The 14,660-nt window shown below is 34.7% G+C and overlaps 2 protein-coding genes across 4 annotated transcripts in view; one reads left to right on the top strand and one right to left on the bottom strand.

The window, feature by feature from the left end:
- LOC118262624 (carcinine transporter-like) overlaps window positions 1-9,841 on the bottom strand; it is a 284,870-nt gene extending 275,029 nt beyond the window's left edge. The window contains exon 1 of one of the 2 annotated variants that reach the window (XM_050697693.1): window positions 9,633-9,841. In XM_050697693.1, coding sequence (XP_050553650.1) covers window positions 9,633-9,635 — 3 coding nt within the window. In that variant the 5' untranslated portion in view covers window positions 9,636-9,841. The remainder of the gene's footprint in view (window positions 1-9,632) is intronic. The other variant, XM_035574143.2, reaches the window with a different exon arrangement.
- Window positions 9,842-13,265: 3,424 nt separating this feature from the next.
- Window positions 13,266-14,660, top strand: part of LOC118262350 (E3 ubiquitin-protein ligase RNF13) — a 33,450-nt gene continuing 32,055 nt past the window's right edge. Inside the window, exon 1 of one of the 2 annotated variants that reach the window (XM_035573610.2) lies at window positions 13,266-13,434. The gene's annotated coding sequence lies outside the window, so the exon portion shown is untranslated. Of the gene's footprint in view, window positions 13,435-13,617; window positions 13,764-14,660 lie in introns of those variants that run through there. The other variant, XM_050697695.1, reaches the window with a different exon arrangement.

Below are 14,660 nucleotides of genomic sequence, written 5' to 3'. Positions count from 1 at the left end.
GCCGTTTGTTCGTTTGTTCGTGCGCCATTTTGATAAATTGGACAATAGACGTGTATCGGATGGCACATTAGCTAACTACAGGAATTTGTGTTTGATTCTAAGGATCCGTTCAATTAATTAGGGAATGTAAAAAAAACACCACATATTCGCGCTGCTGTTGCTACAACCACCGCGTCGTGTGTCGCGGAATGCTGATCATGAATATGAGCCTTCCCAATCTTCCCAATCCCCGATTCCCCGACAACCTTTAAATTCCTAATCCCCAAAAGGCCGGTAACATACTTATAACGATCGTTCCGTCAACGAAAGGAGTTTAGTTTTAGTTTCAGTCCCTCAGATGGGTAAATAAGGTACCTAGTAGAGAAGTACTTAAATTACAAAATAATATAGGAACACCTCTTTTAACATGACGAGGATTGAGACAAAAAAGAAAGTTTCATCGTCAGTTTCAGATCAATCATTATGTAATGTTATGTGAAACTATTAACCTACCTCACTACTAGAAATGTCAATATTTAAAAAGTAACAATCGAAATGAATGAGTGTTTGTTTAAAAATGGGTAATAGATACCTAATGTTATGGCTAAACTACTGGATATTTTTAATTGTAACCTAATGATTGTAAATTATCTTACAGGAGTCATGGGACATCTATAAGTGTTGGCGCCGTTGAAAGTCATGACAAGGTTGATCTTAGCGTGCTTTTTCACCAAAGATGTGCTATGCTACGTTGCTGTAGATTCGTATGGCTTCCACCAAGCATATTCCTTGGTAACGGAAGCGGATTCAATTAAGATATGTTTTTTATATTGAATGCGTGCTAGGGATGGTTTCCCTACTACATACATCGCATACTCGAGTTGTGCATCTTCGTCACACAGCTACATAGCTTAGTATCAGTGGAAACCGTCATATAATTGCACAACTCAGCTATTACATTTTTGTAGCATAACTAATTAGCATATCTTTGGTGGAAAAGATGTTGATATTTGAATAAGTTTAATTCTTCACATATTTTTTTAAACTTTGTGCAATCTTGCGAACATATTCCACTAACCTTCTTAATACCTTAGTAGTTAGAGTTCTAACTAACGAATTACTTTACGATTGTGATGCTTGTGATGTTTGGGAAGGAGCAAACCGAAGTCACTGATGACTGAAGTTCATTTTTAATATTTTGAAGTTTTGACCATCTCCAAGATAGAGAGTAACAAGCGGGAAGGATTTATCATTGGCATGGATTCAATATAGATAAAATATCTGAACACAAACGATAATAAAGTTTTGTTTACAACAATTTAAACAGCCTTGTCGACTTGATCCAGTCAAAGCCTTGACTCGGATTATCGGAAAAAAATGTAGAAAAATATTTATTTTGGAAGGCCTAGTAGCTGCCGGCACAGTGAGGATAATAATTTATGAGGAGACATGAACTACGCTGTTCAATGTTATCCTGTATTCATAATGAATAGCTAAACAGTGTCCGGTTGTCCGCTTCCGAATCCCATTGTCGTTGCCCTAGCGCCACAAACTTAGGTGTTCAACGTCATACCTTTTATCCCCGAAAGGGTAAGAGGTGCACATTACGGCACGTAATGGCGCTACACAATGTACACCCCACTTTTCACCGTTTGTGTTATAAGCCCCATGTAATAAAGGTAGCCTATCGCCATATACTGGCGCCACAATTTCAGACTCCGTGCTACTACTGAGATTTCGAAAACCCGATAAAAGTTCACTTTACCCGATTCGGCAATTGAACCCGAGCCCTCTTGTTCGGCAGTCACACTTGCGACAACTCGACTAATGAGACAGTCACAGTTACTTAGGCGTTCGGTTGGTTATAATTGGAACTTATAGAAGCAAAAACAAATTCGCGATTCAAACTCAGTTTACAAGGAAACTAGTGACACAGGAGTGTAGAATTCAGTTTGTGTATGAGTAACACGTTGCTATTCAAGGAGATGTTAAAATGTAAAACGATTCATTGTTTAACTAATGGCATGGTTATGTTTAACGCCAGTACTTAACAGAATAACAGTCCACAATAATTGCAAGATGTATAGTCTCTTTTATATGAGTTCTATAGTTACGTTAGGTCGATAATTGACAATTTGCAATTTATTTTTGTTCTTCACAAATCAAGAAAATAACATAATAATAGAATACAGCTGTTAGTTTTCCTTATTTAATAATTTTAGGTTTCATGCACACATACATACATACCTACCTATAATGTAGGTGTACGTGGACGCGGACATAAGGATGCTTTTCCACAAGAAATGTGCTATTCTACGTTGCTGTGGATGCGTTTGGCTTCTACCAATCATATTTATTGGTACACATAGCTTAGCACTGGTGGTAACGGACTCAGCTAAGTTATGTTTTTTATATGGAAAGATACGTGCTATGGATGCGTGTTAAAGATGTATGCTATGGATGCGTGCTATGGATGCGTGCTATGGATGGCTTCCCTGCTACAGATACATCTCGTACTATACTCGAACTACGCGTCTTATTCGCACAGTAACATAATAGCTTAATGTCAGTGGAAACGGTCACGTAGTTCCACAGTTTAGCTATTACATCGTCGTAGCATAACTACATAGCACTTCTCTGGTGGAAAAGCACCTCAATAATGCCAGTCTACCTTTGGTACGTGACCAGTACAGTGTATCTTTGGGTTTGATGTGACTTCAATCTAAGGAAACTGTAGGTACTAATATTTTGTTTGTTCAAACAAAAATACCTATTGTCCACGTATTTATTGATCTGGTTGACCTCTCTACATTATCCTTAAGACCTTGAGCCACTGGTCAAACCTGTTGATAGTGAAATATAGTCACAAACACGTGAGGTCCTGTGATAAATGACAATTTATGCTATTCGATCTACCCATGTTAAGTTTCAAACTCCGTGGTACAGAGAATATCCGAAAAATCTCGGAAACCCTAATACCTCTGTCCGATAGACCTCTTAGTTATAAGGGTGACAATTTCCACTCTAGGCAGACGGGTAGGAGTATTACTAGTAGATTATGACTTACACCTTTCGAACGAGCTACACTTTGTAACGAGCACCTATCTTCACTGACAGACTGATTGCCGGACAATTCAATTTGACGTTTCAAAAGTGCCTAATTAAAGGATTAATTGAAATAAATACTTTGACTTTTATTTTGTCTTTGACACAATCACTCTGTTTGCTCTTAGCCTCCGAAACGAGATGTCTCCATTTCTCGCGGTTCGTGGCAGTTACCAGCTAAAAGTTCTCTCACAACTTAGTTAAATTTAGTAGTATGTTAGGTATATAATAATAATATGTTAATTATTACACACTTTTGTCCCACAAAAGCCACACGTGTAGTTGTGTACACGTGCTAAGTTTGTCAAAATACCATTGAGACGGGGTAATGACCCATGTTACGTAAAAAAGGTTCACGTGAGTGAAATAATAAATTTTATGTGAGAATGTTCTTAAAGGTACAAGAGATCAGAAATTGCGATGACCAAATTAATACTCACATGCTTCTCTAAGAATAATTTGCAGCTAATTTTAATAACCTGTCTAGTGTCTGGCTACAACATAATTATACTTCTTAGAGACTTTTTATAGTGACCATGTCAAAATTCTCTCTCTATAATTATGTCAAAATCTATTGGTCTGGTCATTAATTATCAACCAAGTTGATATGATGCATGGCGCATATTAAAGTGACGTCTATCGAATCATGTTTTGTCTAAAGACAAGAGGTGGATATGAAGTAAAATGTGCTATGCTACGTTGCTGTGGATGCGTTTGGCTTCCACCAATCATATTCATAGCTTAACACTGGTGGAAACGGACTCAGCTAAGCTATGTTTGCCTACCATAGATAAGTGCTATGTATGGCTGCCCTACTATAGATAAATCGCATACTCGAGCTGCGCATCTACCTCCCTCAGCTACATTGCTTAGTATTGGTGTAAACGGTCACAAAGTTTCACAGCTTAGCTGACATTTTCGTAGCATAGCTACATAGCACATCTCTGATGGAAAATCACCCTAATTACTGCATTCTATAATACTATCATAATGTGGACGTATGTCTTCAATTAATAACAAGCTGTAAACACCAGCGTTTATTACCCATAAAAGTATAAAATGGTTATGTCAGCTAAGCAACTCAACAAAGGTCTGAGTACTAGTATCTATACCCTTCGATACACTGCAGTAGTATCGATCAAACGACTGCTGGTACACTAATTACTTCGAGGAATACGGCCATTGACTCGGTAGTGGCTATATTGGTACTTGTGATTAGCTGGTACTTCAGACCCTCGTGTTGATTCATTGTTATTGAATCGTATAATATTAGATCGGCAATGTGAACAGGTGATGGCAGTATCCTGCTAAATTAGATTATCAATATTAGCCAGTAACAGCGTTAACGACTGGACTATTGGTATCATCGTCACGCTTCTCAAACAAGTTGTAGATTGAAATCTGAAAAGCAATGTCACGCCTTTTATTCCCGAAGGGGTAGGCAGAGGTGCACATTACGGCACGTAATGCTACTATACAATGTTCACCCACTTTTCACCATTTGTATTAGAAGTCCCATGTCCATGTCCCATGTAATAGGGGGTGAGAGTCTGAAAAGTTAAGTTTATATAAGACTGCTACCTAGTCTTTATTAAATATATGGTCTTTTAGTCCTGCTGCGGGAAATAACTCATGTTCTTATGTAGTTGCAAAGTACTGTGGGTCAACACGAGGACTGTAACATGGTTAGCTTATCTCAACATTACAGGACTATGTAAATACAGAGATAGAGCGCACATTGTTGTTACAATACATGCCAATGTCACAGTAAACAGTAAGGTCTGCGGCGTCTGCGCAGACGAGCAACTTTTGCCTGTTGCGGATAAAATAAAAGAAGATTGTGAAAAATATCCACCAAGAATTTGACTCAGCTGGATCATGCTTGAAGAGCTATTTTTTATGACCGAAATTAATGACCAATTTCAGTTCAAAATTTCTATATCGATTTGGTATTTTGATGAGTAGAAACTAAAATAAAATCATTCGTACATCGATGGATCAGTTGGCTGCACAACACTCGCTACATTGTGTCGTTTGTTGTACAACTCTGTGAGCTCCTACCGTGGCTTGAAAGTAGTCGTGTAACCTCGTCGAGCAGTTACGTCGGCAAGTAAACAGCAAAACATTTAATATAGATCTCTTTTAGACTTTATCAAATACTACTGTACAAGTACCCAATGATGCAATTGATTCAAGTACATCGGGCACAAGTCTTTAGTCTGATCAGACCCGTATAGTATCTAGCCTGTAATGATAACTGAATGCTACCAGCATGGAAACGGTCCATCGTTTATACGACAATGTAGGATGGCAATGATATATTATGACTAGTTTACCCACACGCAAACTGATTGTGACAGTTGTAATGGATAGATTACCCAAAAGCCTATTGGCTGTTGTACTAAGTTACTCAATGTTATCTATTTCTTTCGTGTTCCAAAGTAGACGTAGTCTAATCATCATAATTTTCCTTTCTTCTTTTGTATATGTCTTTAAATTACAACATTTTTTAGGTATACTTAAATTTAAAGCTAGCTTATTGAAAACATTGAAATCAATTGGTTCTTGTCATAATCCTGGGAAAACCGAAAAGAAAAAAGTATAAAATGACCTTTGCAAGACTAAATAATGTAATGTAATTGTTTTTAAAATGTTAGTAATATTTTACGGTACAATTTTTGAAATAAAACTGACAAGGACTGAACAGAACAAGTAATTGACTGGACTACTTTTGTCGTGGATATTTACATATTCTTAACTTAAGCAAAAATCCATGAAAAATATAAGTATTTGTTCCATTTACTTTGTCGCCGAACACTGATACAGTTATGTATATTATTATTAGATACTATACAACTATGGTACATATAGGTACAGCTTTTTTTTGTTTTTAGTGACTAGAATATGAATTTTAAGATATACATAAGTAAATTTTTAAAAGATCGTAAACGTCTATTTGTAAACTTCTATCGTAATATTCATTACCGATAGTAATCCAAAATTTTTGGAGTAAAATCGATTCCTTAATATTAGTTCTATTAAACCCTACCTAGCAAAACCCTAGATTGATCTAGAGATTTTAAAGATTAGTAATTACTTTCGGCCGTTAGGGACAAAAGATAATTGTAGTCCAGTCATTCTTCCAATCGACCCAAACCACAATTAACATTTTGTTATGCTTATTTATTTATCTTACAATCACACTTAACCATGGATTTACATACTTAGTAATCCACTAGAACAGTGATATAGTGAAGATTGGAGAACGAAGGATATCTCTAGGTCATGCAGATTTATATGTTTTGAGCCCTGTGGCTCATAGTAGGTACTTATGCAGGCACAATGTCATCAAGTTTTAGCAATTTATTGCCGTCGCATCTTCCTTGGGAGGTGAACCACATACTTAATCATTTTATCTAGGTGCTTTATTATATCATGAATGACTAATCGTTAGAAATACTTAGATCTATAAGAATTAATATTATGTACTAGCTACTTCCGCGCGGTTTCACCAGCTCTGTTCGGTTCCTATTAATTGTAGCGTAATGTTTTATAGCCTATAACTTCCTCGATAAATGCGCTATCCAACACAAAAATAATTATTTAAATCGGACCAGTAGTTCCTGAGATTAGCGCGTTCAAACAAACAAACAAACAAACAAACTCTTCAGCTTTATAATATTAGTATAGATAATATTGTGTGCGTAATCATCATCTAGTAATTTAAAAATTAATATGTAAGGGTCTGTTTATATCTGAGGGAACATGCGTAAAGTATTATCGGTCGCGTAACGCCAGAACAGATAAATGTGTAGAACTAAAAGTGACCTATGACTCAACTGGCTGGCATGTTCTAAGAATAAAAGCCCTTAAAATAAAATATTAAAAAAAAAGTTCCCTGACTTGTAGAAATAAATAGAATTCATGATTTAGCTATAGGTACCTACATTTCAAATCATCAGATTTCCTTCTTCCTTTGATTTTTTACCAGATTTTCTTTCAACCTCAACTTACATATTCATAAACACTCACTTCACTTATCAACATCCTATAAGTGCCCACTGCTAACCAAATGTCTCTTCTCACACGAAAAAGGTTTGAACATGAATCACCACTCTTGCTCAACAAATGCGAGTTAGCGATTTCAAACTTATAATTAATTATTAGAAATTATAAGCCCAGGTTTCCTCACGATATTTTCCTTCATCGTTTGTCAGGGGTCTAAATAATCTTAGAAAGTACATATAACACGGAAAAAGTCACATTGGTACTTACCATTGCTAGATTTCGATCCGGCATCCTCAAGCATGAGTATAATCACTTACTAAGGCACATAACCAAAAAAACACAATTCATTTTCACTTACAAAAACCCTACCAAAAAGCAAAGTATACTATGACCTATGGGCACAAAGGTTAGCATTGGAAGTGACCTTGGAGAAGCCGACTGAAGTAATCAGATAGCAGCATAATGGAAGCGATTACTGCAAGTTCAGCACGCACCTTGGAACTTCAAAGTTATATAAACAGCATTATAATATATTAAGTTATGTATATTTGTAGGTTTTTCATGGATATGTTCGTGATTGATATTAATAAGATTATGATTGAAATCATGTATTTAAATTTATTTGAGATTTTGTTCCGTCGACTTTCCGGCTTATTTTCGTAGTGAACTTTTATATAGTTAAAATTGTGTTTAATACTGGTCACTAAATGAACCTGCTTTCTGATTCTGGCCAGATATAAAGAGGTTGATTAAGAATATCGAATTAAAAAAGTATCTACTACTGCTCTTGAATAACGAATGGAGTTATTTTGCTCGTTCTTCTCCATTTGACGCTACACCTTGGAACGAGCACCTAGCTTCATTGACGGACAGACTGATGGACTATAATTTATTTGTTGACATTTCAAAAGTAGCTATTTATGTTTTGAAGGGAATAAACGCTTTGACTTTGTTTCCTTACCGGTGGCAGGGATTAACAAGTTCCTACCTACACATGTATAATTATTAATAACGTATATGAAAACAATTACAATATTATGTAAATATAAGTAAGTAAATACATAAATATGTATAAGTTTATTTCATTTCTTTTTGTAAAATTCGGTACAACAGACTTCTTTGTTGCTTTGTTCGCAAGTTGTGTACTTAATTTAAAAAGGATCGCATGTATTTTTTTTAGTGAATCTGAGGTTACTGGCCGGTAGCTGGCCAGTAAGGTAAAAGTTTTAAGAATTCTGTATTCAAATTTTATCTTTACCTTAAGATTTAAATGAATAAATATTACTTTTTATATAAAAAAGGAGTGTACACAACACTTACACTCCTTTGTTTAGGCATAAAAGTCAAAGTCAAATCATTAATTCCAATTAAACCCTAAGGACTTTTAAAATGTCAACAAACAAGGAAATAAAAAATAGTCTGTCAGTCTGTCCGTCAGGTGCTAGGTGCTCGTTCCAAAGTATAGCTACGAATGGAGAAGAACGATCAAGAAACTCCACTAGTTCTCTTTTAAAAAAATCATGTTTAGAATTTCTCTGCTTCATTTTTAAAAAGTTAAGTAGTAAAAAACGCTAGAGTTATTCACGATGTAAATAGATAATTACTACCTATTTGTTTCTTTGTAAACATTTTTCCAATCTACACAAAAATAGTAAAACATAGGTAAAGTGAGATTTTTGTTCTGAGAAAATTAAAAACATTTTTTTAACAAATTGTTTCGTAATACATTGAAGGATTCCTTAGTGTTAACACAAGAACCATAACAGTAGAGGCAGCAATGTAACTCGATGTCAGATTAATACAATTTGACGTAACACGTATTATCATTGTCTGTAAACTCCAGCCTGCATTGTTTTGTTTTTCGCGTCACACACCATATTCAGTTTGCAATCAACGTAAATAGTGCGTAAGTGGTACTTAAAGTACCTACTCATATTTATAAAGAAGGTTACTCGTCTATTGAACCTAATCAAAGAGTTGCAACAACATTGGCACACTGCATTCGCGAAACAACGATATTTGAAAAAAGAATTATTCATATTTTAATAATTTATTCATTGATTGAGTAATAAATTATTGAATAACATGATAGAATTAATTTTTTAAATGTAATAATTAATATTAATTTAATGTTTATGAATTATTATTTATTGCTTATTTAAATGCTGGGTAATAAAGTTCATGTTGTCGTGTCATATCGTTTGGTAAATGTATGTTATATGGTACCTGTCCAGTGGGGCAATGTGTTTAGCTTAATGGGCACTTATTAGTGTTAAGTAATACTTGCTAACGGATGCTTTGACTATCAAAATACACTTATGCAGCGCTTACAATAACATACGCATATTCAAGCGAATAAATTAATAATAATCAGCACTGAAATCTAGTTTTGAGGTCACTGGAAATAGTTTTTCTTTTCGCTAAATTGGAAATATGAAGGTTTTATGTTACAGGTCGAAAAAAATATTCCCTAATTCCACTTTCTCATTGATAAATCCATATAAAACAAACAAACAATATTGGAACAAGTGCCAACTTACCATATTGTCGAAAACGCCGATTTAAATATAGAACAACACAGTCTTTGAGTCCAAATCACAGCATGAGTAACGTATAAACTAAATTCCTTCGCTCCTACAACTGTCACTTGCGTAAAAAAAAAAATATAAACAAACGAGTTCGGAATAATATTTTAGCCGGAGTGGCGCGACCGCTCCATGGTACCACGAATGTGTACTGCCAGATGTGAGATGGCACAACACATGAATGACTGCAGTAGTATTTACAACGCGAGCCAAATTAATACCTGCTCTACCGACTCACATTAAAGTCTATTTTCGAACGTTTTCACACCGATACGGAATACCTACCTCACACAGTTGTGTGGATAAACACGTCTTTTTAGTTTCAGAAGAAAGTTCGGTTACACGTAGAGTTCAGCGCAATGCCGCATTGTCGGCTCAGCTGGCCAATAAGGTCAAAGCTAGTAAGTTTTATCGACGAATCAAGAGTCAAGGGCGCGTGAAAATTTTACTACAGTTCAACCTTGTTCCTTGTATATTTTCGCATTTCCTGGGCGATGCGCGATGCCGGCGTTGTTTCGGAAGCTACGGAGGTAATGATTGAGAATTGAAATATTCATTGCAGTAGGTACACACTTAACAGGTCGGCCTAAGTATTCATTATGCAACGATTGTACGCTGAGGAACAAAGTCCGCGTTCCTTGCTTACTTTCACTGTTTATTTTGATTTGGATTTAAGCTTCAATAGACGGCGTACGGTCTACGTGTCCCGTGTCAGGGTACATACAAATTGTAAGTTTGCCAAGTAACGAACGAATATTTGCATATGAATGGATGATTCATCTCTAAAATAAAATGCTAATTGTTGTACATAAGTAATGCGGTGTAAATTAGCAAGTACGTAGGAGGTAGGTAGGACTATTTGTATTGTGAAACTTTTTAAAGTGTGTTATATTGTATTGTATCGTTAATCGTAGGTTACATATACATACCATTAACGTAGTAGCGCAGTATGAAGTATCGAAATAATTGTATTGTGGTAGGTAAGTATTCTATAAAGACTGATATGAATTGGAATTGTATTTATCTATTACTTGCGTATGTAGTATTATTTCTTAATAGAGGCTATGTTCGATGCGTCTATAAGACGCGTAACCTAGTACTTACTACGCTACGTCTACGATGCGTAGCCTATGCTACGCTGCGTCTACTACGCGTAGCCTATGCTACGCCGCGTCTACTACGCTACGCATTGGCAGCGGACTCTACGCACTGTAATTTGCTTTTTATACTACGCACGTAGTATATTTTTGCTACATGTAGTAAGAATTTTGCCAAAAAAGTCTACTGCAATAGGCAACCTGTAACAAAAGTCATAACGTCACGCATATTTAATCCCTGAAAGGGCAGGCTGTGGTACACATTTATACTGTAATACGCTATTCACCAGTTATGTAATGGGGGTAAGCATAACCGTCAGATAAATTGTGCAAGTTGTACTAGTACCTATGTACTCGAAACATTTGGGAAAAGCTCTATACCTGTACCGTGAGTATGAGTAAGCCCTATTTTTCAATTATATAAGTATTTACTACACTGGGGTGCAGCAGGTTGGTGCAGTTGTTGGGTGACCGGCTGCTGTAGAACGTGTCGCAGGTTGGATTACCTGGTCAAAAGTAACAATGATATTTTGTGAGTAAAATTGCCATTATTAGCTTGGAGTCAGGAACTTCTGCGATGATTCACCACCATGACTCGGAAAGCACGTAAAGCCGTTGGTCCTGCCCTGACCTCTCTCCGGTAGTGTTGGTCTGCCATCCCATTGGGTTCCGAGAGTGAGGGAACAGAGAGTGCAACTGTGTTTGCATACACACTTGTACACTATAATATCTCCTGCATAGTGGGCTAGTCTAGTTAGACAGACTGGCCACCAGGATCGAAATCGATAGGAAGACTTTTTTATTACATTGCCAAAACATAGACTTTTTTGTATCAATAGACATTTTAAAAAACTTAAATAGATATGGTACAGTACCTACGCATATCCGCTAAGCTAAAAATATACTTCGCGGAAAGGGCAATTTGCATCGCTTTGTTTTTTGTTTCTAACAAACAAGTGATCACTTAATTAAGTAGCTAATTACTTGGGAGAACAATTAATTCCGTATCACGCTTGTCAGGAGTTAATTAGAAGAAGGTGTTATTTCTATTTTGAACTCATTACCTCCCACCATACTTCAATTACCATGACTTCATAATTACAGTTGAAATGTGACTTTATTCTGGTATCCTAAAGTTGGTTTTCGATTGCTGTTGAACGTATCTATATCTGTTATTTTTTTTTTCTAAAAATAAAATTATGTGTTACCGTTCTGTTTCTAAATTCGAATGTTTTTAAAAATAAAACTAGCCGTGTGGTAGTTTTACATTATCTGCTATAACTAGGAACACTGTCATCTTTATATATTTTTATTTTGTTATTAATAAATGCCTTATGAATAAAATTTAAAGACATAAAAAGCCCTTTTTAGGATGAAATAGACAGAGTTGCAAGTATCTACCAATTCCATAAAGTTTCCACCAATGAGTACCTACTTTACGATCACTGAAGCTTAGTTTATAATATTTCTTACAAATAACGAATGACGTCGTCAAATGCATAGCAATACTGATATTTGAAATCTTGAATACATTTGTTTGTGTTATGTAACGATTAAGGTACAGGAGTGGCTGGGCAACCAGCTGCAGCATAACTTTTTGTCGCGGGTACCATCCCCTATATCTCCCACGAAATAGTTGTCTTGGTTATTTACTTTTCACACAGCATTATTATATACTAAGCACAAAACCGTTTTAATGGTTTGACTGTGGGGTCGCTGATTCTCTATGTTAGTATGTTAAACATTTCTAAAACTGTGGTTTTGTGATCCACTATAGTTATTTCTATGTTCATCATACCCGAGAAATTGTAAAATTATGCGATTGTACCCACGTCACAAGAGAAAATCCGAATGTAAAGAAATACTTACTTATATAAAGTGAATAGAAAACCTATGCATTACGCACTTACACTTATAAGTGCGTATTAATATAAACGCCTAAACTTATTTAAATTGACGCCTAAATGTAATGATGCTATAAAAGTTTGGTAAGGCGTTATTAAATATAATCAACGCCAAGGACATCAACGCAGTGTTACGACATCCGCGCTCTTCTTCGAAAAAAACTAAATATAAATGTTGGCATTATTTTGATTTTATTTTCTTTTCTTTTTAATTAGTTCCACTGGAAATTCTACTTATGGAGCGACGAAAAACTAAACCATCTGATAAATAAGAAAAATTGAAAGACTCATATTCAAACCAAGGAGAAAAAAAAATTAAACGTCAAACCGACGATGACCTAATGGTGCGTTCCGAATATCAGAATATTTCACTTGGTAGTGTAGTATTATACTTCAATGCTTTGCAGGCTAAGAAAAAAGTATAATCTAAATTAATTACACTACGTATTTTATGATATCCAATATTTGTTGCTTCTTTATTTTTAAATCACAATTTAATGATTACTTTCGCAAAAAATCTATTCAACGTTTTTCAAAAGATACCTTTGTTGTATGAATCGTAACATATTTTATATAGTTTCAAAACAGACATGATTTTGACGTTTCGCTAATTTTCCTGCAGAGAAGAAGGAATGTATTAGTCGTAATTATTATTTTTTCGCTTTAGTTTCGTCTAAATTCTTATGATAAAGTGTATTGTTGACAAACGTATTATATTCTGACAAAAACAGGGGAGATATTTTCATCTTGCAATTTGTAAGTATTGTTTTGTTGAACAAACAGTTAGAACACTATGCGTGTATCCATGTTATTTTTCTGTATTCTATTTTGTGTGTAGATATCGCAGGAAGTTATTGTTGTCGATAAACACGTGATCCAAGGCCGACACTTGTCGCAACTAATAATTAAATTAAAATGTTGGCTAAAATGTGTAACATTTGAAGTGAAATGTTTTTTTCTTTGAAGAAACAATGTTTTGATTACGAAACAGTGTCGTTATCATCTGCAAAACATTTCCTTTGTGCATCATTTTGTCGTTAATCGTGTCTGGTTGGCAGAGTACTTGTCAAACCAGTTCCAACAGTGTAAATATTTTTATTAAATTACCTATTTTATTGGCTGACACATCCCTGACATAGTGACCAAATTGACAACTGCAGATAAAGCTTTGATAGTGTGTGTAATTCACTGTAAACTGTACTTTTATAGATTTCACAGTAATGTAACAATAATAGTTCTAGTAAATGTAACACAAGCTCTTTGTGATGAAAAAGTATAAACCTAAAACAAAGTAGGTAGTCACTACTTCCCATGCTTAGCTATTAATAAACATGCATGTTGTTACTTTTAATACCATAAAAACATTATCTCCTTGCAATAAATCTCCTTATTAAGTAAATTATATGAAAACTAATTACAATTCTAAACAAATAATAGGTAAATTATGTTTTTAAATAAAACAGACAAGTCATTAGCTTGATATGTTATTTTTAACATGCTAATTTTGTTTTGTGTTTGCTAATCACTTATTTACCAAACAAGCTCTAATTACTATAAGTACTCTAATTATTGAAATTAATATAATGTATCATTATTTAATGGATTGACATAGGTTTGGTATAAATATCAAACCAAATAACTACAGAGGTTTACTTACTATAAAACTTGTGTGTCCATCACACTGGATTATACTCTTTGTGTAGTATATTTTTAAAGTTTAAACTTGAATAGTACATTATCAGTAAATTAAAGTGTTTGTTTTTCATTATAAATAGTAAATCTAAAATAATAAATATAAATAAAATTTGTGAGTGCAAATTGTATTTCTTTCTTGTGACTAGGACTAGTCATTTAAGATGTTTGTAAGTATTATCATCTGATTATGTAAAATGTCTGGTTTTAGAAGAAAATCATTATATTCTTTGAAGTGTCACATGTCTTTCTGAGTTTGTTTTTAGTGTCTTGTAGAAATAAGATTATAT

This window comes from Spodoptera frugiperda, chromosome 12 (genome assembly GCF_023101765.2).
Source record: "Spodoptera frugiperda isolate SF20-4 chromosome 12, AGI-APGP_CSIRO_Sfru_2.0, whole genome shotgun sequence".
Lineage (NCBI taxonomy): Eukaryota > Metazoa > Arthropoda > Insecta > Lepidoptera > Noctuidae > Spodoptera > Spodoptera frugiperda.
Note: the sequence above shows the minus strand (reverse complement) of the source record. Positions and strands in the feature narration are given on the sequence as shown.